Source organism: Pelodiscus sinensis, chromosome 2 (genome assembly GCF_049634645.1).
Source record: "Pelodiscus sinensis isolate JC-2024 chromosome 2, ASM4963464v1, whole genome shotgun sequence".
In the NCBI taxonomy this organism is placed as follows: Eukaryota; Metazoa; Chordata; order Testudines; family Trionychidae; genus Pelodiscus; species Pelodiscus sinensis.
This window is the reverse complement of record NC_134712.1, coordinates 170,716,231-170,742,270: the sequence shown is the minus strand read 5'-3', so window position 1 is coordinate 170,742,270 and position 26,040 is coordinate 170,716,231. Positions and strand designations below refer to the sequence as shown.

The 26,040-nt window shown below is 41.0% G+C and overlaps 1 protein-coding gene across 7 annotated transcripts in view; it reads left to right on the top strand.

Annotated features, from left to right (window-relative positions):
- Positions 1-26,040, top strand: part of BMPER (BMP binding endothelial regulator) — a 211,958-nt gene that overhangs the window by 143,554 nt on the left and 42,364 nt on the right. For all 7 annotated transcript variants that reach the window (XR_012901885.1, XR_012901884.1, XM_075921755.1 and 4 more), the window contains one exon: positions 2,459-2,795. Coding sequence is in view for 5 of the 7 variants with exons in the window: in XM_075921755.1 (XP_075777870.1) it covers positions 2,459-2,795 (337 nt within the window). In the remaining 2 variants the exon portion in view is untranslated. The remainder of the gene's footprint in view (positions 1-2,458; positions 2,796-26,040) is intronic.

Below are 26,040 nucleotides of genomic sequence, written 5' to 3'. Positions count from 1 at the left end.
CTGCTGGCTCTTTGTCAAAAATAGGGAAGACTTGTTTTTTGGCCAGTAAACTGCAAAATATACACAGGGCTCCCATTATAGCGCTTTTTCTTTTGAAATCTCAAAGCATTTTATAAGGGAGGAAACCTGTTTTCCAGATGTGGAAACTGAGGCACAGAATAGGGAAATCAGGTTGCACAAGGCCACCCAACAAACCAGCAGCAGAGCAAGGGTGCTAATCTCTGGCCATATCCACTAGGCTACACTACGAACACTGCATGGAAACTAGCGTGTCACTGTGGGAAGAAAGAAATGCCCTGTCCACACTAGAACTTAAGGTCAGCAACAATTTTCAGACATGATTAGGACATACTGTTTTTGTAACGTTGTTTATTTCCACATGAATGTGTTACAGCCACAATAAGAAACCACACTGAAGAAAGGATCTGTGTGGGGAAGAACAGCATGTAGGGACTTGCAAAACCCTGCTTTGCCAGCTGTCTCCCAAAACAGTTGTTGATTACATGTCTCAGGTTAGAATGTAGACAAAACAATATACGTCAATGACAAAGTATCCCTTTTGCAGCCATTTTTCTGACCCACAATCACCATTTAGGACAGTAGTCACCAACCAATAGATCAGGATCTACCGGTAACTCTTGGAGCCTCTGACAGGAAGGCTATCAGGTGCCAGCACTCTAGCTGCCCCTACCCATACTGCCCTGCTACTCCTGTCCAGAGCCTCAGAGCTGCCCTCTGGGATCCTCCTGTTTGTTGTGTAGGGTGAGGGAGACAGAGGCAGGGGGTGCTGATGTCACTCTGAAGATGGGGTATAGGGGTGAGGGACCGAGTGAGGAGGCTGGCGCCTCAGTGAAGGCGTGGGGGCAGGGGCAGGGCCTCCTCAAAGGAACAGGGCAGGGGATTTGGGTTTGAGGTAGATCGTGGACTGACTTAAATTGAAAAAGTGATCTTGTGCTTAAAAAGGTTGGAGACCCCTGGATTAGGACCATTCGATCACATCCTGTTTAATATGAGGGCTATGTACATTCAAATTGTACTGTGAGAAAAAGGAACTTTTTAGTGAAGAAACTGGGGAATGGGAGGGGGGGTTAGTATGCCAGTTATATACATAAACACAGGAGGAATATAGATGGTATTATGGGACAGGATTGGATGTAACAAATCTGGATTCTTTTCTGCCACAAACTTCCTGTGTGAATTTGACAAAGTCATTTAGTCTTATGTCTCCATTTCCAATAAAATGGGGATAATGATACTTAATTTTGCTCAAGGGGATGTTGAGAGAATAAAGTAATGTTGGTTGAGTGCTTTGTTATGCTTGCATGGAAACATGCTACAATACTATAAATATCACCAGGTGATTGTGGAAATAAGATTTAAAGTAAAGGTTAACACTTTTTGGTGGGAGCTGAACGTTAGCAGCTCCCAGTGTCATTTGTTATCCAAAATAATAACAAAATTATTGGATGCATTATAATACTCTCCCATAGAAAGCAATTTAAAAACCAGTGTCCTAAAAGTGCAAAATCTTAGTTTTAAGAAAATATTGTCAATCACAGAATGTTGGCACCCATCTGAATCTCAGCTATTGGGTGAGTGTTTAGTCCCTCTCTCCCTTTGTACTGTGTTGGTAATTTATGGTTAGTTGGGTCAAGGATTGGTAATGGGCTTTTTGAAACCAGGCATTTTGAGTCCATTACAGGTTGGTACTCTCTGAACATTGTTACCCATCTGACCTATCTTCATTGACCTGAATGAAATAAATTGTTGGTCTGAGACTAGATGTCCATGTCCAAAAGAGTTATCAGTTGGCAATGTTGGATGGTCCGAATAGGAGCGGCAGACCCCACAGAGAATGGGTAGATGATATGGTAGATTGGTATGGAGCTAGTCTACAGAAACTAAGCCACTCCACACTGGACAGGGAAAGATGGAAGGAAATAGTGAAAGAAGCATCGGACACCAACAGGCATTGAGCCCGTGGTTGTGGACGATCATGATGATGAACGTGAGAATTAAGGGCAGGAACTGATTGCTCTTTTAGAGTGAGAGGCTTCTCCAAAACTCATTGTGACGTGCTGTGGCATAGGCAAAGTTTGTCCAGCTGCTGCTTGTGCTGTACCTTTTTTCTACGTAATGGATGAAAACTGATTCCATTGAAATAAGGGGAGTTTTGCCACTGTCTTCAGTGGGGCCAGGATTTCGTGTTGGGTGTTTCTGTTTCAAGCACCTTCTGTCAGAAACAATCATATCTAGATACATCTGACACTTACAGTTTCTTGTAACCGTCTTTGATCTGAGGAAAAATGCACTTAACCAGAGAGGAGGCCCATACTGAGGCATGTATAGATTTTAAGAAGAAAACCAAATGTTTTTGCTTAGGTTCCCATAAAAACTCTTTTATAAACACAAATAGCTGTTAAATATTAACTTCCCCCCTTCTCTCTCTCTGAAATAGGTTTGGAAATCTCATGGGATGGAGACAGTTTTGTCGAAGTCATGGCTGCACCACAGTTGAAAGGCAAACTTTGTGGCTTATGTGGCAACTATAATGGGCACAAGAGAGATGACCTGATAGGGGGTGATGGGAATTTTAAGTTTGATGTGGATGACTTTGCTGAGTCCTGGCGTGTGGAGTCTAATGAATTCTGTAGTCGCCCACTGAAGAAGCCTGTGCCTGAACTGTGCCAAGGAACAGTGAAGGTAAAACTTCGGGCCCACCGGGAATGCCAGAAACTTAAGGCTTGGGAGTTTCAGAATTGTCACTCAATGGTGGATTATACTACATTTTATCGGTAAGTGCAGCCTACTGAGGAGTGATGGGGGTAGGGGAGGATGATGGAGAACCATTGTGTGGGAATGTGATGATGCAAATCTGCATTTAATTGGCCTTGATTCAGGGAAGTACTTAAGCAAGTGCTAACTCTAAGCATGTACTTAACTCCAACTCACTTCAATAAGATTCCAGCACATGCTGAACAGCTTTCTTGAATCAGCTCCTTGAGCTGAAAATAGGAACATAAAGGGCAATAGAGCAGCTACAATTGAAGAAGAAAGCTTTATAATTGCCAGATTAGAAAAATGCTGTTTGAAAATCCCACAGACAAAGAGTAGGGGTAAACACAAGGCCACAGAACGTATTGCTGGAGTCAATTCTAAAACTCCTGTTGACTTTGATGAGACCAAGATTTAGTCCACGGTGCTCCATGTTTCCCAGGAGCCTGTTAAAACTGATTTTGTTTAAGACAGTTGTCCCACAATTTCCTGACTCATGAAATACGTATGTTTTAGAGCTTAAAAGGATACAGTAAATAGAATGAGCTAGGTCTGCCTGTTTCACCCTGGAAGCAAAGAAAAAGGGAACACAAACAAGAATTTTGGCTTGAGCAATTTATCTAAGCCTTTTTATCATTAAAATGCCGCTGGCCTAAACCACAGGGAGATTATTTCTGCTCTTTAATTGTCATTCGTTTATTTGCCCCTCTGCAAGTAAATAAAATCCTGGGTTTTTTAGATTGCCTGACATAAAAGATAAAAGCAAGCTGGGTCAGCATTGCATAATGGTGGATGGAACTGCCTAACTTCATGGTTGCAGCGTTCTGTACTTGAGCACATCTGCTGAACTGAACTCATTTATAATGGCTTTTGTAAATGACTGTATTTCCCTTGTGAACTGCCTTTCTTCCTCTTCTGTGTGGAGACTGAAAGCCTTTTATCTGTTCCAACACAGTATGACTGGGTGCTGGGAAGTGCTAGAAAATTCAGCATATCTTGGTTTCTAGGCTATGTCTGTCTGGGTATTCAGTCTATTGCCTGGCTCATAAGATAGGGAGATAGTGTAAGAATGAGGGAGGTCTTATCTGTAACTTTTATAGTGTTTAATTTTGTTTTTGGAGGTGATAGGAGCAACAAAGTGTTAGAGATGCTAACACAAACAATAGATGGGTTGAATGTATTTCAGCAATGTTTCTACCTTGCTTGTGCCATTATTTAAAGGTAAGTGTTGAAAATGAAAATAGAAAACAGGCATGGAAAGTTTAAACTAGACTTTCTCTTTCATTTCACATTTAGTTTTTTTCTTTTTCCTTTAAAGTGGCTTGTGATTAATTAATAGCAATGAACACTCTTGACACCAAAAAAGAAAATGATTTGTATCTTGGCATGGGCAGTCAGAAAAGGTCTTTGCATCTTTACACAAAATAACATGGTGAATTTTCTTTTCTTGCTTTAGAAAATAGTATTGGGTCAGTTCTGGAAACACACTGAACATTTGCTTGATATAATTATATGTCTTTTGTAGAAAAGCCTGTTTTACACAGAGTTGTGTGGGTACTGGAATTTATATCCCATGAAAAATTTCACATTTCTGGAAAAAAAACCATTCATATTTAATATGAAAAGATGGATATGTGAATTTTTCCACGGGATGGACAGTTTAAAAAATTCTGGTTGTGGGTTTAGGTAGCCCAGTAAACCTGGGCTAGTTTCCATTTTAGAAGTTCCTGCAGTTCAATTCAGTCTAGTCTGCATTTTCTTATGGAAAAGTGTTCTATCCGCAAATTTTCACCCAGCTCAATTTCCACAGTTTAATAATCTTTAATTTGAAATGAGAATCAGATTCTGCTGGAGTTCATTCCCTGAAGCTTTGCATTCATATTTTCAGACTTTACTGTAACTCAGGTACAGCTATGAGAATCGAAAACAAAACACCAAATGAAATTCAGTAGAAATATTACCTGTTATTAAAACTAAGTGAAAAATTTGCTACGAACAATTTATTAAGAGAGTTTGGCCTTTTTTTTCATATTAGTAAAATTTCTACAACCTGATCAGTGTTTTTTGCAAATTTGTTCATTATTTGAAAAAAAAATGCATGACAAATATTTTGTGGACATAGTTTAGCTGAATTTCTTATGAACTAAAAGGACCCCTGAGTATTCAAATGTTGGTATGTGATTAGTTCCATAATCCAAACAGTAATGTTTATCTGCCCCACACTAACGGTGGCCATGTGATCCTTTTCAACATAATTCTTCACCCTTCTTGATATTTCAATTTTCCACGAATGTTCTTCCAAAGGAAATATTGTTGACAAATGGACAGTTACAGAAATCGAATCATAAAGGTGTACAAATACCACCAATTCAGTTTGATTCAGAATTAACAAAAATATTTACAGCACACACATGATGCTATCCACAACACCTGTCAACAGAATGTAGGTTTTATTCTGATTTTTCCATGTGTGCATTTTTTAAGAGAAACAATGTATCTGAAGTAAAATGGGTAGCTGCTTATGTGTCTCTTGGTTCTTTCCATCTGGCTCTTTTTTCAAATGAGTAGCTTGAATGGATGGATTTTCATAGCATTGCCGTCTTTTTTTCCTCTCTCATTATGCATTACATAACTTATCCATTTTGTAATATCATGTTCACAAATATGTTAACCTTTCTTGGTCATTCTCATCTGAATTATTAACACTACCTCATTTTCAGTGATTTGCTCTTTAGGTGACCCCACTGTTAATAAGAATTCTCAGAAATAAACTCAGCAGGAACATTTCAGATTAGGGTGTGATTTCTTCAAATACCAAAAAAGGTCCTGAACAGTGTGTTGCAAATGTTTATCTGACACTATGTTACTGAAAAGATTTCTCTGATGACATCTCAAGTTTAATTCAAGATTCCTTTTTTTAATAGCTGTAGTTTATGCTATTGTTAGCTGTCCAAAAAACATACGTGATCTATTTGTTTGGATATGGGAGGAGGTACCAATATCTCCTGAGCTCTGATCCTGACCTTGACACACTCTTGGTGCCCTGTGGGGGGTCACTGAACACCTCTGCCTCATTTCTACTTTTTTAGGTTATTAAGGCTTATTTGTAAAGTATTCTGAAGAGTAAAAGCTCTATGCAGGCATTAAGGGTTTGAATTCTGGAAAGGTCCAACATGTAAAAGGCCTTCCTTTTTTAATATATTGATTGGGAATAATCTTGTAGTTCTTTGTTTTGAAACAAAAATGCTTTATGGGTTCTTTATGGTTGATGTTTTGAATAAGTGCTAGTATTTCATTGTTTGTGAATGACACTGTAACTATTAGGGCTATTTGTCAAGGTCTGAGCACCATAAATGAATTTTCCTCTAAGTAAGGAAACAATTTCAAATTTCCAAGAGATTATGATAAAGATTGAGTGGAGGGAGAAGATTGTATTAAATAATAGAAAACACCTTTCTCATTTTAGTCTATTTAACTATTTTGTAAGTATCGTGGATAGCTCTTTACCTACATCAAAAAGGTTAGGCAGAGGGTTTTTTAGATATGTATATGATTATGCTTGCAAAAAAAAGTGCACACTGCTGTCATTTTGCATGTATGAACGGTAATGGTTTACAAGGTGTCACCGCTATAACTCGCCCCGGTATACATCTGTTCTTCACTAAAGTCGTTAAGAGGTTGTACAAACTGATGTATTAAGTCCTCCCATTCCCTACTCTTAAGTCATACACCAAAAACAAAACAAAATAATTTGCACAAATGGCAGTTATCTGCAGGAAAAAAATTCCCTGCTTTCAGTTGTTTCACTGTAAATCTAAGTTTTTTGGGACATATCTTGGACATATACCGAGGATGGCCTGTACTCAAATGACCAGTTAGATGGTATAAACTATTGTCATTCTGCATTCATGCATGCATGGTAATTGTGTACTCCAGAGTGATAAAACCATCAAATGGTCTGGTAGCACTTTATAGACTAACAAAACATGTAGATGATATCACGAGCTTTCGTGGGTACAGCCCACTTCTTCAGATGACCGGAGTGATAGTATGCGATGGTTAGTGGCTATGGTAGCATGCAAAAATTATGAAAGTGTGCATTGCTAAATATCTGGGCCTTAATGTGCAATCAAACCTTTTGCTTCAGGCTGTACAAATTGTACTAACAAGCCCTTTAGTTTTTTAAAAATGACTTAATATTGTAGTTTAATCATAGGCCACAGCATGCAAGCTAATTACAGTATCTATTTTAGTCTCTTGTGTAAAAAAATTGCCATAACTCTAAGGCCTGGATTTATTTTTTTACCTTGAATCTCTATTTTAATCCTATCCAGCCTGATCTAAGAAAGCAGTAGTTAATTAACAGAATGGTAATTGGCTCCATTTGATTCAATCAGTTAATCAAATACATTCAGTAACTGCCAATTTATTTAATTATAACCCTTGTCATAAACATCCAAACTGACTGTGCTGATATTACTCAGTCTTAACTCTAATTAGTTGGTTTCCTTCAGTGCAGTTAATTTTGCAGACCTTGCTGTTTTTCTAAGAATTCCCATGTAACTAGAGAGAAGATTGTAATTCAGAATTAGGACATAAATTATAGGCATAATTTTCATTTTATTATACTATGTGGGTACTCCAGTGATTAGCTTACAAAGAGTACATAAGCCCTAGCATTACTACAATTAATGTTGAGTTTTCTTGGTGTTAATTGGTAGTGAATTGTGGTTTTGGAGCAAAAGGTTCTAAAACCTAGTCTCACAGCTGACCATGAAGTTCTATATATGATGACTATAATCTCTGTGGCCAAGGAATCAATGCTCTATGCTCATACAATGGGAGAGTGCAAAAGAAAATCTTGTTGTAAGAATAACTATAAACAAGGTAGTATAAAGAATTGATACACATGTAGTACGCTTGCAGCTGAAATTCACTAAATCCATCTGAAAAAATGGTGTATCTCTGATTCATTGTGTTCTGGTAGCTCAGTGAGTACTACTGGTATTTGGTAGGTGTGTTGAAAATTTTACATAGTACCCTAAGTACTGCCTCTGAAAAGGAGTACCTCTATAATACCTGTTGCAAAGTTTGCCATCTAAGAAAGTCTGACAGGATGCTGCTTTTTTTGGGAGGAGTGTTTCCAAGACCATGGAGTCTACACTGTTTACTAAAGCAAATGTTCCCAGCTGTCTCAGGCTTTTTGACCTCCTATACTTGAAGCTAGCAACCATACTATATTATGTCCACACTGCAGCCAGGAATCTCAGAGGGGGTTCTTGCTATCTGTCTAAAAAAAGCAGTGTAGATGTTTGGGTTTAGGCTGGAGATGGGGCTCTGAAATCTGACCTGGAGTGTCTCAAAGTCTGGTCCCACCCTGAGCCTAAACATCTACACTGCTATTTTTAGTCCTATAGCATAATCCACAAGTGCCCAAGTTAATTGACCTGGGCTCTGGGAGTCACTGGCATGCAGTTTTAAAAATATATCTATTTAATTGTTTGCAGTATAGACATATCCTTGAGGCTTTCCCTATTTGTCTCATTAAATGCATGGCAGTTCCAGCTTCCTTTACAGAAAATCTAGACTCTGTTTTAAATCATTCTACTGATTTGCCGTGTTTCTTTGCAGACTGACATGGGTGAAATGTACAAAGAAATAAACCAGAGTCTGTATGCATTTGAAAAGTGGGTGTTCACAACCCTTCTAGGAATCCTGTGCATCAGAATATATTTTTTCCAGTGTGACTATTCGGTTTGATCGTCTTCTCTAATTTGTGATTGACAATGAATTCAGATCACTCTCAGTCACTCAAATGCCTGTTGCTATGGCCTGACTGAAATTTGGTGAACACCCATGTTGTGTTACTTCTATATAGGCCTGAGGTACCAGTTCTTGCTATGAGCTAATAGTAATTGGGTGAGAGGGTACACAAACTTGTGGAATCAGGTGGATTTAGCAAATTCCAGCTGCGAGTGTACTATATGTGTATCAAACCCAGAAATCACCACTATTATAAGCATCCTCCTTCAGCATTTTTCATTGTATTGGACATAGCCAAGAATGAATACAACCTGCCAGCAGTACTGTTTAGATTTAAGGATTAGAAGTTTGGATTGGGACAAATAGGCTGAGTGGGCAGGGAAGATAAATCAACCTGAGTTGAGATCAATTATCCATAGATCATGACTCCCCTTCATCTTTTCCCCACACCCCTCCCCTGGTGGGGCATTATTCCCTGCACTGAGTCCCACACACTTGTATCTGTTTAGAAAAATACCTCAGGAATCTTGGGCTAGAAAACATTCTTCTTTTGTATCAGTGGTTATTACAGCTGTAAAGCATTGAAGCAGTGCCAGAGCATTTGCAGATGTCTCCCCTTCCTGCTGAGGTATGGGGAGTGCGGTGGTTACAGGCAGGGGGCTGGAGGTAAGGGGGCGAGAACTTTAGAATCTGACAGACTATGGTGTTCGACAGACACCATTCACCTGGGACTGTCCATGGCTTTCTTCCAGTCTGAAAAATGCATGCTTCTCCGATGACCCACTCAGAGCTTCCCTATTTGGGACGGCGGTATTTTTTTTTTTTAAGGAAAAGATTTTATAGGAAAACCAGATGAAACCACATACTATTGTGTGATTAAAATCCAGAATAGCTTCCCTTGCATGTCCGGAATGTTTTTGCTTTGCTTAGATTAATCAAATTAATTATAATGGGGATCATACCTGACACAATGCTTATACATAAAATGAGATGTTGTTTTGTAATAGAAAAGGAGTGTAATCTGAGGCATCCTCTTTCCACTGCTTATTTCCGGTAATTATGTGCGGCGATTGTATGTGATTATTGCAAAAGACTACTTATATCCAGCACAGCGTCACTGATTTTTGGTTTATTACCTGATTCAATGAAATTCAAGTCAGGTGTTTCATAATGAAATGATGTCTCGCTGGTCTCCTAGTGTCTGACAGATGTGGGAATGTATATGTGGATGTGGAAGGTCAATTTTAATATGATAAAATTGATCCTGATATTGGGTGGGACATCTAAAGGAATAAATTAGGACCACGACTGCGTGTTGTCTTGCCAGAGTTTTCTCAATATGGTTTGTAGTCTTGGAGTTATACTGGTCGTATTGCTGGTTCTGGATGGCCTGGTGACAGTGGTGGAAAACTTTCTTCGCTACTTGGCTTGGAACCTGTGGGAAAACCTGGTACATTTTAGTCAATGTGAATTTTGCTACTGATTTCAGTAGAGTAAAAATTCCACCTTGTGGCTATTCCTATCCTATGCAGGCTTTGTTACACTCATCTATGCTAGTTTAGCCCCAAGTCTAGCTTTCTATAATTTGCTGTATTGTGGGCAATCTTTAAAAACATCCAGATGGTACAGAAGTGAATAGAATGCAGCACTGGTACTCAGGAGACCTGGGACCTGTTTGTGGCTCTAAAAGTGGCCTGTTGGATGACTTGGGGAAGTCATTTCCCTGCTCTGGGCCTCAGTTTTCCCATCTGTAAAATGGGGATAATGATACTGACCGGTTTTTGTGAAGTGCTTTATGATCTACTGATGAAAGGCGCAATATAAGAGCTGGGTATTAATTATTGCTAGAGTGGAATGAGCCTCTGTGAACACCTCTCTAGACTCCAGTGCTGGGTCCAGCTACTTCTTTCCTCCTTTCTGGGTGTAGTTTAAGGTGTAGCTTTGTACATTGTAACCTGTAAGTGACTTGGCAATCAGTTATCAGAGCAATTGCCTCTCCACCTATTGTGTGTCCAAAAAACCCCCAAGTCCCAGTATGCTGGGTTTCTCTTAGTTCTTGCATCTGAACATTTGGTTCCTTGCACTTCTGTACCTTGTTCCCAGTGGAAATCTTTCAAAGCCCAGTGGATGGGCTTTTAAATGCATGATAAGCTCTACTGCTACTTATATGTTAATAGGGAACACTCCGACTTGATTTTTCTCTCCAAGGCTCTGGTCCAGTAAAGCCCTTACGTTGCTTCAAGCAGATGAGTGGTCCAAAAGATGGATGAAACTCCATTTGGCAAGCAAACTTTATGTAAAGAGCACTTACTGGAACCATTTATTTATGATAAATGTCCTTGGTGTCCTGGCAAAATAGCACAGTCTCCAACATGCATAACTAGAGAGCATGCCAGTGTAGGGAGGACCTTGTAGGAGAACTTTGGGATAATCTTGCCCTGTGAAATTAAAAACAAACCAACCCTGGTAATTAGTTCAGTTTCATCTATATTCAAGGCAAAAATATCTGCTGTTGATAAGTATTGTTGCTAGCTGCAGGGATAAATGTCAGGGTGACTGGGATGAGCATCATGAAAGGCAGTGAAAAACACTCCAAGTCTCCCTCAAATGTTGCAGACTTTTATCCACAGCTCCTAGAAGCCCCAGGTCTTGGGCTCATTTTTCATTAATCTCTGCAGCAGGGAATTTTTAAAATTATTTATTTGTGTTTTTTCAAATATAATTTTAGACCCATCTGTGGTGCTTTCTTGGGGCATCTAGAACAGGCAGGCCTGCCAATGGGAAAGGAAGGAAACAAAGGGAGTAATTGCACAGGTGCCTGATGTTTCAAAGGGGCCCAGGGCTCCCAGCCACTTCTGATGCTACTGTGGCAGTAGCGGCAGCCAGAGATGCTTTGTATTGCCATGTGAGCACTGCTCTGTGCACTGACTGCCCTTGGCTCTGCCCCTACTGCCCGAGGCTTCACCCCTTCCAGGGGCATGGATCTGGGCCCCCCCACACCTCGATCCGGGGTCCATGGTGGCTATTGGCCCTGCTAGGAACAGGTAAGGCGCTATTACCCCTCTTCCTCAACAAACGAGAGCTTTGCTAGAACCCAAACTGTGTATCACTCCCTGCCACACCAGGCAAACTCCTCAAGACTCTGCCAGGCATAAGTGTGTTTTTCAGGTAGAATTCAAAGACTCCTAGTTCCCAAACCCCTGGAAGATCATTTGTCTGCAGTATCCTCCCCCATCACTGGACACTCACAGAAATTACCACGTCTGCTGCCTCCAATGAAAGAGAGGACACAACAGCCTGCTAGACTGGCTGAGGACCCACATTATACTTGAATGCCAAGCTGAGCTGTGGTCAAACAAAAATACATTTATTAATGAAGAACAGAGATGTAAATGTGAAGTGACAAGAGGAACAGCAATAGAAAATGGATACAACTAATCCAAAAGTAACACATGCTTTCTAATTTATAAAATTTAACATAGATTATAACCCTGGTCTCGGGGCAATTTCTCAGTCAGCTTTTGGCACTGTCATTCCACAGAGCTGGGGGATCCACCTTTCACAGAGTGCTTTGCACATTAAGCGATGGATGCCAAAATGGCTGCTTTTTTTCTTCTCATTGTTTTGTCCCCCAGAGTCTGGATAATCCCTTGCTGTTCATCACTTCGGGTATGTCTACACTACCACCCTAGTTCGAACTAGGGTGGTTAATGTAGGCAACCGGAGTTGCAAATGAAGCCCGGGATTTGAATTTCCCAGGCTTCATTTGCATATTGCCGGGCGCCGCCATTTTTAAATGTCCGCTAATTCGGACTCCGTGCCCGCGGCTACACGCGGCACAAACTAGGTAGTTCGGATTAGGCTTCCTATTCCGAACTATCTGTACACCTCGTTCCACGAGGAGTAACGGTAGTTCGGAATAGGAAGCCTAATCCGAACTACCTAGTTCGTGCCGCGTGTAGCCGCGGGCACGGAGTCCGAACTAGCGGATATTTAAAAATGGCGGTGCCCGGCAATATGCAAATGAAGCCCGGAAAATTCAAATCCCGGGCTTCATTTGCAACTCCGGTTGCCTACGTTAACCACCCTAGTTTGAACTAGGGTGGTAGTGTAAACATATCCTTCCTGTTGACTCGTGTAAATGGGGCCTTCCATGATGCTTCATTTACATTAGACACAGGGAGATAAATAATGTCCCTCCTGCCTGGGAGAAAACCTGTTTCTAGTTTGTTTGGTCACAGACTTTAAAGCATACTATTAGCAAGTATCCATAACTTCATGTATAGTTATTTATAAATACATTTCACAATGATATTACACACCAGTGTGTCATCCCATTTCATAACACTTTACACCAGTAGTTTTCAACTTATGGTGGGGCAGATGGCTGTGTGTCTGCAACCTATGTCTAAGATTTCCAAAAAGGCACATGCCTCCGTTAGAAATTTTTAGGGGTCTGCAAATGAAAAAGGTTGAAAACCACTGTCTTACTCAATATACTTGTATAGTGCAATAAGATGGTATACAATCAGTTGATTCAATTGCTTATTCTCTGAGGTCTAGATGTGTTCTTCACTTGATGTGCCTGAACCGTTATTGTCACGCTATATTTTAAATAAAAAAAATGTTGATTGTTAGCGCAGGGATACTGACATGATGGGCACTGCTAATAAATCAGTAAATAAATAAACATAGGGTTCATCATACCAAAAGTTAGCACATCATGCCCACTATCCTTTCTCTGGCAGAGGCTAGTATCTAGTGTGAGAAAGGTCAAACCCATCTGAAACATAGCTGACTGTGTGGTGACATACATAGGAAAGAGAATCCATTTCAGGCCCCTGAAATTATTAGTTTACATCTCAAAGCATGGCATTTTATTTCATTTCCCTTAATGAGCAGAGCAGCAATGCCACTATATTTCAGGCCCTACTGAAAGCCAATGCATCAAGCAGCTACAAAATAAACTCCCAAAAGGAGTATGAAAAAGACATACAGGAAATATGAACATATGGGGGTAAGGTTCTTCTGCTTCTTCAGGAATATGTGTCAGTCGAAAGTACTTATCACCTTACTATCTAAATCATAGTAATATAATACTGTAGCATAATCCTATATTGAAGGCTGGGTCCTGTTCTCACCCAAATGGAATGGGAGAGTTTTGAAGTGAGGAAGGATACATCACCATATATCTGACAAAGTCACCTACTGCATTTGCTGCAGGCTAATTAAAGAAGATACTGGCATGGTGGGTGTGTATATCTGAGAGCAGAGCTGATACCTGGGGTCCTGATATTGAGCAGTTGAAACTATTTAAGCATCCTTTTCCCTCCCATTTAGTCCAGTTGAAATTAAATGTGTTGAGGAATGTGAAAAGGTTGAGAAGGGAGTTGAAGCTGTACATGCTCTTGCATTCCTGTGTACTCCTACAATGAATGTTCTGTTTATATAATATTTCTGAGGCATAAAAGCTAACACAAATCCAGCGTGTGAAAATTAATATTAAGTCATTTCTCAAATGGCCAGCCCAGAGAAAGCTGCTGTAAGTGGTAAGGTATTCAGACAGCTGATATTTGTACATCATCTCTCAAGTAAGGTATGCAGTTTACAGAGATAACGAGTGTTTAGTTACGTGCTGTCTGAGTACATCAAGTAGATTTCATTTCCTAAGTGATCATTCTTAGAACCTTAGGTTTTTAGACTGTTGTGAAAATATTAATATATCAAGTCTCTTCAAACACCCATCTTAGAGTTGGGGAAATTGAGAATGAGAGCCGAATGCCACCCACTCCCGCCCTGGGAAGTTAAGAACAGAGCTGAGATTAGAACACACATGCTCCCAGCTCCCAGCCCAACGCTCCAGTCCACTAGGTGTTAGTGTTTGTCATTGCACATCACAGTGTAGTGCTATTTCCATTGAGAAAATCAGAACCCCCAATAGCCACACTTCTAAACCACTTTCACCCACAGATATGCCCTTACAAGAGTAGACAAGTGCTTATCGCACCCACAGGAAGATGGATTAATTTGTGTTGGAGGAACCCTCCATGAATTCATTCTAAATTCTTTGGCGCAGAACACTGGTGTTACTGATGTAGTAGCAAAAGGGTTCTCAGAACCCAAGTCGAATTCATAATATTTAAGTACAATTCCTTTCATTCAAGTTGCTTTATCTCATTGTCATTGAAACAGAAAAAACCAGTTCAGTGGGTTTTATGGATTTTACTGAGGCATACAAACAATGATAAGGCTAAATAATGTTTTTGTGCCTCCCTACAACATGAGAAGGATATGAAAATCACATTGAGGTTACAACGTAAATGGAATTAATCAAATCAAGGAAAACCTTAAAAAACAACTAACAGTCTGGTAGCACTTTAAAGACTAACAAAATATGTAGATAGTTGTGGGCATAGCCCACTTCATGATACCATCTACATATTTTGTTAGTCTTTAAAGTGCTACCAGACTATTAATTGTTTTTTAAGTTTTTCCTGTTACAGACTAACTCGGCTACCCTTCTGCGGCTTTCAAATCAAGGAGTTAACGAAAGTACATTTTAAAATTGTTTCACTAGTATGAAAACCATTTGAAACCAACAATTGATGATATCATTGCATGCTCACAGACAATAATCATTTCACCAAAACCAATGCTAATGATTAAACAGCTTACTTAGTCTTTCTATCTCTGCCGTTTACTTGGCAGCTTATACTTTCCCTAGTGGAGAAAAACGGTTAGACTCTGTACATACCTAGGGTGACCTCTAGTGAGCTGTGGTAAGATTTTCTTTGAACCTAGGTTTACTGATGTCCATTGGTACTACAAGGCTTACACTTTTTTAAGGTCTGGGAGCCCTCATGATTACAGTAAGAAATGACAAAACTGTCACCATGCCTGGGGAAGCATGTGAAAGGTTATTTTGCTCTATCCGAGCTCAAAGCCAAGCTGTTTTAAATGCTACTTGTTTAAAGCTCATGAACAGAGACTATTAAAATATATGGGTATGTCTACACTACCCTCCTAGTTCGAACTAGCGGGGTAATGTAGGCATACCGCACTTGCAAATGAAGCCTGGGATTTGAATTTCCCGGGCTTCATTTGCATAAGCGGGGAGTCGCCATTTTTAAAACCCCACTGGTTCGAACACCGTGCAGCGTGGCTACACGGGGCTCGAACTAGGTAGTTCGGACTAGGTAGTTCATGGAACGAGGTGTACCGGTAGTTCAGAATAGGCACCCTAGTCCGAACTACCTAGTTCGAGCCCCATGTAGCCGCGCTGCACAGGGTTTGAACCAGCGGGGTTTTAAAAATGGCGGCTCCCCGCTTATGCAAATGAAGCCCAGGAAATTCAAATCCCGGGCTTCATTTGCAAGTGCGGTATGCATACATTACCCTCCTAGTTCTAACTAGGAGGGTAGTGTAGACATACCCTATCAGATTAAAATGTATGCTTAATGTCTATATTACCTCAGGCCTACGTGGCTTACAGGTAAAGTGACCATATTTCCCTCTGCTGAATACGGGACACCCGGTAAAATTACTCATATTCAACTGAGTTCAATGGCAATCAATCAGAACTATGCAGTGCAAACTTTCAAATTAACATCTACTTGACTGAGCCTCTGTTAAAAATACTGAATAGCTGGAGTCTTTTTATTTACCTTCTAATCTTTAAGATTTGCACCGGGAGAGATGACACCAACACACTCCTGTACACCTCTTTCACACAGGGATGGGAATGATTGATGATCTGACCCAATCCTCCCTACTCAGTGCTCTCCACCCTCCATACCTGGTTGAGCTCCAGTGATGGACCAGCCTCTTCTGGTACCTGGTGCCATGTCTTCTCAAAGCTACATGTGGGAGGCATGGAGGGTCACAGGCCCCCTCCCCAGATTTCTGTTGGGGTCCACTCCAGCTTGTGACAAGCAGCAGCCTCTCGGCACTGTGTGGGAAGGAAGGGATGGATGCTGCTTCCAGCCAAAGTGAAGTGATGACCTGGCCCATATGACTAGAAGCAGCTTGCCCCTTCCTGCCTGCACAGTGTGGAAAGGCAGCTAACACCCCCATGCTGCTACTGGCCACCAACATAACCCAGCCACCTCCTGTCCCCTGGCTACGGTGTGGGCAGGAAAGTGGTGAGCCCTAAGGATGCGTTGAGCACCAGGGCCCAAGCAACCTGGCTGCAGAGGCTTCAGTGAACCTGACCAGAGAGTTGGCTCAGCAGGGGAAAGTACTTTGGGGACAGAGCAGACTCTCACACCCTGGGGGGAGGTGCAGCATGGAAAGAGGGTGCTAAGTCTCCCTGACAGGGTTGGGGTGCAAACAGGCAGGAAATAGCTTTCTCCTGTCACTACAGGGCTTATCTGAGACACAGAGAAGCTTTCTCATGCCAGCACCATGTGGGGCTTTGGCGCATGCAGGGCTTGGCTTTTCCAAGCCAGCACCCTGGATCAGAGGTTCTTGAGCTTTCCCTGGGTGCCAGCCCAGCCAGAGGCAGTAGGGGAAGGAAGGAACCTACCAGGCAGGGTGTTGGTGAGCTGGAAGAATCTGACTAGGGGCTGGTTCTCCGCACAGTGCCAGGCGCAAGACGCACCCCATTGGGGGTGTAATATGGAGGCGCAGCGGTGTGCATGTGTGTGTGTACATGCTTTATGTAACCCTGAGCAACATCAGGGTAAATGTGCTAGTTAATAAATGAGAAATTACAGAACATGATCATAGGAGCCAGTATTTTTACTTGGGCACAGTTTGTTACAATGAGACTGTAACTATGTTCAGAGGAGTAACTTGTCCTAGGTAATTACCCAGGTGTTCCAGGAATGAGCCATGAAAATAGTTGATCCTGAAATAAGAAAAGGGACCGTCTGAGGATATGTCTACACTGTGGGGTTTTTCTGCCGCATCCAGGGAACGCATTTGCTCTTTTGCTTTTTTTTCATGGAAGAGCAGACGAAGTCTTTCAGGGAGCCCTGTATACCTCATTCTACGAGGAATAAGGGCTCCTCCAAAAGAGGAGGCTTTTCCAGATGGGGCCAAATGTCAGAAAAGCCTCTTCTGGAAAAGCAATCAGAAAAAGCTATAGTATAGACATAGCCTGAGAGAGGCTTTGGGCTGTGAATTCAGGACTAAGGTGTCTGAGCTAGAAATCCCAAATTTGGAACATTTTCTCTACCTATATGATGGTTTGTTAATTGATATTCTATAGCTGGGTTATAAAACTCACCCTGACATCAACACCTCTGAAAATACATGTTATAGCCATTGGTTTAAAAAAAAAACCCAACTCTTCAGCTGGCACATTGAAGCATCATCTTCATCTCAACCAGTGAGGGAACTGTGTAAGAAGAGCCGAAGTAATCCGTCCGTAGAAAGAAGTGAACAAAGTTGGCAGTCCATATCAGTGGTCCACAATCATACAAATCACACAAGTTTCCAACAGGAAACTTGGAAATGGCAGAGATGCTCAATGACTTCTTTGTTTCGGTATTCACCGAGAAGTCTGAAGGAATGCCTAACATAGTGAATGCTAGTGGGAAGGGGGTAGTTTTAGAAGGTAAAATAAAAAAAGAACAAGTTAAAAATCACCTAGAAAAGTTAGATGCCTGCAAGTCGCTAGGGCCTGATGAAATGCATCCTAGAATACTCAAGGAGCTGATAGAGGAGGTATCTGAGCCTCTAGCTATCATCTTTGGAAAATCATGGGAGACAGGAGAGATTCCAGAGGACTGGAAAAGGGCAAATATAGTTCCCATCTATAAAAAGGGAAATAAGAACAACCCAGGAAACTACAGACTAGTTAGTTTAACTTCTGTGCCAGGGAAGATAATGGATCAAGTAATTAAGGAAATCATCTGTAAACACTTGGAAAGTGGCAAGGTGATAGAGAAAAGCCAGCATGGATTTGTAAAGAATAAATCATGTCAAACCAATCTGATAGCTTCTTTAATAGGATAACGAGTCTTGTGGATAAGGGAGAAGCGGTGGATGTGGTATACCTAGACTTTAGTATGGCGTTTGATACGGTCTCGCATGATATTCTTATCCATAAACTAGGTAAATACAACTTAGATGGGGCTACTATAAGGTGGGTGCATAACTGGCTGGATAACAGTACTCAGAGAGTAGTTATTAATGGTTCACAATCCTGCTGGAAAGGCATCACAAGTGGGGTTCCGCAGGGGTCTGTTTTGGGACCGGCTCTCTTCAATATCTTCATCAATGATTTAGATATTGGTATAGAAGGTACGCTTATTAAGTTTGTAGATTATACCAAGCTGGGAGGGGTTGCAAGTAATCTGGAGGATAGGGTCATAATTCAAAATGACCTGGACAAATTGGAGAAATGGTCTTAGGTAAATAGGATGAAGTTTAATAGAGGCAAATGCAAAGTGCTTCACTTAGGCAGAAACAATCAGTTTCATACATACAGAATGGGAAGCAATTGTTTGGGAAGGAGTATGGCAGAAAGGGATCTAGGGGTTATAGTGGACAACAGGCTAAATATGAGTCAGCAGTGTGATGCTGTTGCAAAGAAAGCAAACATGATTCTGGGATGCATTAACAGGTGTGTTGTGGGCAAGACACGAGAAGTCCTTCTTCCGCTTTACTCTGCGCTGGTTAGGCCTCAATTGGAGTATTGTGTCCAGTTCTGGGCACCGCATTTCAAGAAAGATGTGGAGAAATTGGAGAGGGTCCAGAGAAGAGCAATGAGAATGATTAAAGGGCTACAGAACATGGCCTATGAGGGAAGGCTGAAGGAACTGGGTTTGTTTAGTTTAGAAAAGAGAAGATTGAGGGGGGACATGATAGCCGTTTTCAGATATCTAAAAGAGTGTCATAAGGAGAAGGGAGAAAACTTGTTCATCTTGGCTTCAGAGGATAGAACAAGAAGCAATGGGCTTAAACTGCAGCAAGGGAGGTTGGACATTAGGAAAAAGTTCCTAACTGTCAGGGTAGTCAAACACTGGAATACATTGCCCAGGGAGGTTGTGGAATCTCCATCTGTGGAGATATTTAAGAGTAGATTAGATAAATGTCTATCAGGGATGGTCTAGACAGTATTTGGTCCGGCCATGGGAGCAGAGGACTGGACTCGATGACCTCTCAAGGTCCCTTCCAGTCCTAGTATTCTATGATTCTAAGTCATTATATTTAGCACTGGAGTTTTCAAGGTTTCACCAGTTTCTGCATATCATACATTTGAAATTGGTAAAGATAATTTCCATCATTTGAATTCTGGATTCCTAAAAGAAAGTTTAGATTCACAGGTTTAAATACAGTTTGAGCCTGGCTAGTCTAGCACCCTCAGGACCTGGCTGTGTCAAACTAGATAATCTGCCAGAACAATGGAGGTCAATATTGTCTAGCAGCATTACCAACACTTTGACTGCCTACTAGGCTTTTAGAAGACATTTAGGGGTCAATTAGAGCTAAATGACAGAACAGAACATTGAGAGACAGGACTAGTGGCTGTAAACAAACTATATGGGACTACAGGAAACTTGGCGACAGCCATGATAAGTGGACATCCGGCTAACAAACATCATGCTGGACAGATATTGCTGGACCAGAGTGCTGGACTAGAGAGGTTCAACCTATATGTTATGCCAGTATATCTCCATTGACTTCAATGAAGCCCAATATTGTAAACCCGGAATAATGCAGTGGCAAATCAAACCCACAGTACTTCATACTTGGTTTGTTTTCTGATTCTTCTCTTAACTTTTCTATACTGATCTCCAGATTGCAGTTTTAGTCAATATGGCTGTGTCCAGACTCAGGGTTTTTTTCGGAAAAAGTAACCTTTTTCCGAAAAAACTTCACCTGCGTCTAGACTGCAGCCGCGTTCTTTCGAAATTAAATCGAAAGAACGCGGCTTTTCTTTCGATGGCGGTAAACCTCATTTCACGAGGAAGAACGCCTTCTTTCGAAAGTGCTTTTTCGAAAGAAGGCGTTCTTGAATGTAAATAGGGCTTCTTCGAAAGAGAGCATCCAGACTCACTGGGTGCTTTCTTTCGAAAAAGCAGCTTGCTTTTTCGAAAGTTCCGCATGCAGTCTAGACGCTCTCTTTTGAAAGAGGCTCTTTCGAAAGTATTTTTCGAAAGAGCCTCTTTCGAAAGAGGCTTGCAGTCTAGACATAGCCTAAGAGAGATCCAAAATCATAATCTGTGTTACCGGGTATCTTGGCCAGGATAATGAGTAACTATGTGGCTGTGTCTAGACTGGCCAGTTTTTCTGGAAAATCAGCCACTTTCCGGAAAAACTTGCCAGCTGTCTACACTGGCTGCTTGAATTTCCACAAAAGCACTGACTTCCTACTGTAAGAAATCAGTGCTTCTTGTGGAAATACTATTCTGCTCCCATTCAGGCAAAAGTCCCTTTTGAGCAAAGCTTTTGTGCAAAAGGGCCAGTGTAGACAGCTCAGATTTGTTTTCCGTAAAAAAGCCCCGATTGCAAAAATGGTGATCGGGGCTTTTTTGCGGAAAAGCGCGTCTAGATTGGCACGGACGCTTTTCCGCAAAAAGTGCTTTTGCAGAAAAGCATCCGTGCCAATCTAGACGCTCTGTTCCGAAAATGCTTTTAATGGAAAACTTTTCCGTTAAAAGCATTTGCGGAAAATCATGCCAATCTAGACTCAGCCTGTGAGTCTCTAAGCAGTCACACATAAATCTTACATTAACTAGCAGTCTGAGAATATCATTTATCCAACCATGATTGCTCTTTTTTTCTCAATACTGTCTATATTTTTTCTTTGTAAATGAAAAAGTGCTTATGTGAGATCCCTTTCTGTTTAACAAATACCACAGTGATTCTTGGCAACTTTCTCCATGTGTCAGAGTAACGGTTTTCTATGGGATGGGGGAATTTGGATAAGAAACTGGACTTAATTATTTTAACATAAAGGAGAGGCTATTGGTTATCAGTCCTGTCTTTCTGTCCATAGAGTACATACAGTTACTGGTTTTCAAGTCTTATCCCCAGGTAATGCACCTGTGTATGTGCACTAAATAATTGTGGGTGGAATATACTTATGTTCAATAGCCAGGATGAAGGCAAGAAAACTGTTCAGAATGGTTAAAAGCTTTTCCATATGAAAAGGAAACCAGGAGATTGAAATCTTCCTTTAGCCTTTATAATCAAAGCCAAGAAGAAGTTATTAAGCAGTTACTGGTTTCTGTTCTGTGGTCAAGATTTATTGACTTGAGAACCAACATTGACTGTGGAGGGAATCTAATTCATTATTTACCCTAAGGCACAATAAATACGGATGCTGACTGAAACCAGAAATTTGCATGGTGTTGCAACCTGTTTATGGTATAATTAGTAGTCCCTCCAATTTTTAAAACTTCTCTGAAGTTGGCTGAGCTCATCAGTATGACCTATATAAGAAAAACCGTGGCATTGCAATGGAGAGTCTTTGAAATGACAGCATCTACTGCATGGCCTATAGTATTTATTTTCTCACCAAAAGTAGCTGGTTAAGAGAAAAAGTTCTGTTTTACTGAGTTTGAGAACAATAGTGAATGGTAACTTTTTGCTCAGGCTATGCAAGTTTCGTCATTCAAAAGAAAACAAATCTTTGTAGAGGACAATATTTTCACATTTCTTATTAGGAAAACAGTTATTTGTTTTAATACACTTTATATGTGTTACTGTTATAGATCTATTATTAGGAGCCTTTAAAACTGGGATGTGTCACCTTAAGAAGCATTTGTTAAAATATTAATTTTAGAGCTCATGGAAGGTTTTGTGTTGGCAGTTCTGGAGTAAAATCCACATTGCTCTGCAATTATGTTTCCTCCTTACTCTGTGAGAGGTCTAGCTATACCTACAATTTAGGTTGACCTAGCTCCATTGCTCAGGTCTGTGCAAAAAGTTACATACCCCATGCAATGTAGATGTAGGTTGACCTAATGGTGACTTTCATTGGCAGCGAAGTTGATGGAAGAGTTCTTTTGTCGACCTAGTGTCTGCCTCTCACGGATGGGGTCAGACAGTAATTCACTCTCCATGTCCATTCAAGTCTTTGACCACGTCTGACAGTTCTAGGAAGTGGGCCGATGACCATCCATTATGCTGACATTGATACATGCTTTACAGAAAGCAAGAAGAAACAACCAAACTCCCTTCCCACAGAACAATGCACTGCTATTACCAGATAACCATTGATCTTGCCTCTGTGTAGGAGGTTTTATCTTTTGAAAACCTGAACGCAAGATGAGCTTGAGCCAGGAAATTCAGATCACGATCTTATGAAACCAATGTATTACATAACTATCACTCCTACATATGTGGCACATGTATTTTGATCTCCTTCTGACTGCTGCCTGAATTATGCACATTGCTAAAGATCTGAGCACAACTGTTTCTCGCATTCTCTATTAACATAATCGCTCACAGATGTTGACTTGATGCTGGCAAGATTCTTCAATTTCAGGCTTACTGCTAATGAAATTCTTGCTCTCCACTCGGATGTGAACCAACTCTTTCGTTTATCCTTTGTTGGGTGCTGAGAGCAGGGCTAACCCTAAGTGAGGGGAGTCTTGGGGCCTTTAGTCAAAATTGTTATTTGTAGGTTAACCCAGACTCCCTTTCAGTAGCTGGACCGGGGAGGCAATTCATTCAGAAGTTCCATGATACCTCTTTTCCCACAGAGCTTGGGACCTGCCAAATTATAAAGTCAGCTTTGTATTAGACAGAATTTCAGCTCCTTGATGATTGAACACAGGGACCGAGTTGTTCTTTGAGTGTGGAATGATCTACAGAAGGTTTATTGCGTATACTGACAGGAATGATAATATTGGTGTGGGGGCTGTAAAACAAGTATATTTAGACCCTTTTTTAGTAGTATAACTGGAAATTGGCAAAGGGATGTGGGGCTTTTCATAAGCTGATATTTTTTTAATGCCTAATGGCTGCTTTGAAGTGGAGTGTTCTGCAGGGATAAGGGGGCTTCAAAAATTTTCTTTGTCACGGGAATATTCATTTACCCCCTTTTCCTTAAGGAAGTGCCTCCAGAAAGCTGTAATAACTGTTCTTCACAGACTCTTAACCTAAGACCAGTTGCCGCCCTCCACTTAAAAATGTATCCCCTTGATAGCCTCTTGTCAACTTTAAAGCTGGCCTTTTTGCTCCAAATGATACAGACTACACGGAAATCAGACTGCAAGTATCAGGAGCACAACATTTTTTTTCTTTTACTGCCTAGTTTTGCCTTGTTTCAGTATTGATGTGATGGTGGCGGTGGAACATATTTACGAGTCTGAGGGGCTGCTGGAAGGAGAGAGCCCTCCCAGGGCTGTTCACAAAGTGAATCATTTGCCTGACGGTAACAATAAATACAATCACAGAAAACATGCAAGGATCTATCCAAAGGTCAGAGTCACCCAGAAGGCTTCTCTGCTGAAGGAGGCTTGCAGCTGTGTTAAGATTAAAGAGTGTTAGAGAACCACAGTGTGTGTGATTCATTCACTCTGTGTAAAATATGAGGTGTTTGTCTAAGAGTCCCAGCTGAGAGATGCTGGTCCTGGGGCGAGACTGCCTTGGGGCTGCCATGCAAATGTCCACTGTGGTTTTAGCATTCAGTAACAACCTCTGTTTTGATGCATTGATCTGACACGCTCTAAGAGCCTCCAGCACAAGTGATGTGATCTTCCTCACGCTGAGAAAATGTAAGTAGCCATCATGAGGAAAGGGGACTCTGATGTGAATTGCTTGAACAAATTACTGAATTCAAATGATAATTGTGTCCCAAATATGGAACTAACCTAAGTGAGTCATTCTTCTGCTCTCGTGGATCTGCCTAACAGGCCGTAAACCTGACGGTGGAAACTTACGCACCATAGTGAGCATTTACTCCATGGAGGAGATCAGCTGCCTTCACTGTGGTGGTTGCATGGAAGGGCCTGGAAGGGCTGCATGATATTGCACAGAGGTCCCCAAACTCTAGGGTGTGCCAAGGAATATTTTGGAGGGAAGCTCTCCTTTCAGCCATGTCCCTGCCCCTTTACCTCTATCTATGCCCCCTGTCCCACCCTTCTAGAATCTTGGTCCTGCTCCTGCCCTTGGTCCCAGGGGGAGGAGAGCAGAATATGGGTAGAAATAAGGGGAGGAATGGGGTTAACAAAATTGGGATCACTGATCTAGCTCACTGTTTGAATGAAAACAGCTCACAGGCTACTCTATTAATCTGATGCACCTCTTACTCAAAATGCCTAAGTCAGAAGTATCTCCACTGATATTAATGGAGTTACACTGGTTTAAAATGGTGTGGGTGGAGAAGCAGCACTTATGTCTCTACTGTAGCTCTACCAGTTACCCTAGTGGTTCATATTCTACCCACACTTACACATTGAGGATCTGTCTCCACCAGGTGGCTGGACTACATACAGTTTTATGAGTCTGCTACTGGTGTTGAGGTAAGAGACTTAGCATAGGAGTTCACACTTCTGCATTGTAGAAACAGGAGAGCCTGACTCCTGAGGAAATTAATTCTAACTGTAATTGCCCTTGGCCATTTCCTGCTCTTTAGTCTTTCCTGTTTTCTCTTATCAGAGGTCCTCCTGAGAAGTGTGTAAAAGAGTGAGAGAGAGGGAGGAAAAGGGTTGCATTCTCCAGGTTCTTTTATTTTTTACATTTTGCTTGCTAATGTACATGGGAATTTCTCTATTTTGGCCTCATGTTTCAGAAAAGTTTATAAAAATATATATGCTACTGCCACTAGTACCCAGAGCAGCTTCTACCCATACCAAGTCTATTGGAAATTCAGAAAGATCATTTATTATTCATTAGCAATAACATGTTTGCACTTCTATGAATTAGGGATGAGCATGAACTGGTGTCAAAAATTAACTCCCGTCTCAATAATTTAGCCCAGCTGATTGGTGGTTCAGATCTGAATTTGTTTTCTATCACAGAGTCCCACACAGTGTTTCTTCAAAATCTAACTTGATTGATAATACAAATGACAGATGTAGAAGAGATGAGTTTTGATATGGGATATTGGCTTTCAAACATGGAAGACTGCCATACAAAAACCACAGCATGGAGAGCAAGAAAAACACCTGGAGCTGAGCTGGTGTTGTGTTTCTATTTGACTTCCAAAAACCTAACTCCATATCCAAATTGCATAACACAAAGTAGTTTAGGTCTGTTGTCTCAGCTTGGGCTGAGGTCCTAAAGGACCTCAGTTGATGCAGATTACATAGATTTTGGCAGAAAACACAAGGATAGGGGCTGTTTGTTTGGTTTTTAATACAATTGAGATTCAGTCCTGAGCTATTTAGAAAGGGAGATGAAAATTACACACTTTAAATGTAATAATATTTACACACTGATACTAAGTAGAGAATAACATAAGCAGAGATATGACTGCACCCTACTGTAGTGCTAATTAGAGACGGAAAAGGACAGCGTCCCAACCCAAGCCATCCATTTTCTCCAATTCCCCAAATTTTAATTCTGAATTTAGAAAAGGAAGCTTTTCTTTAAACAAAC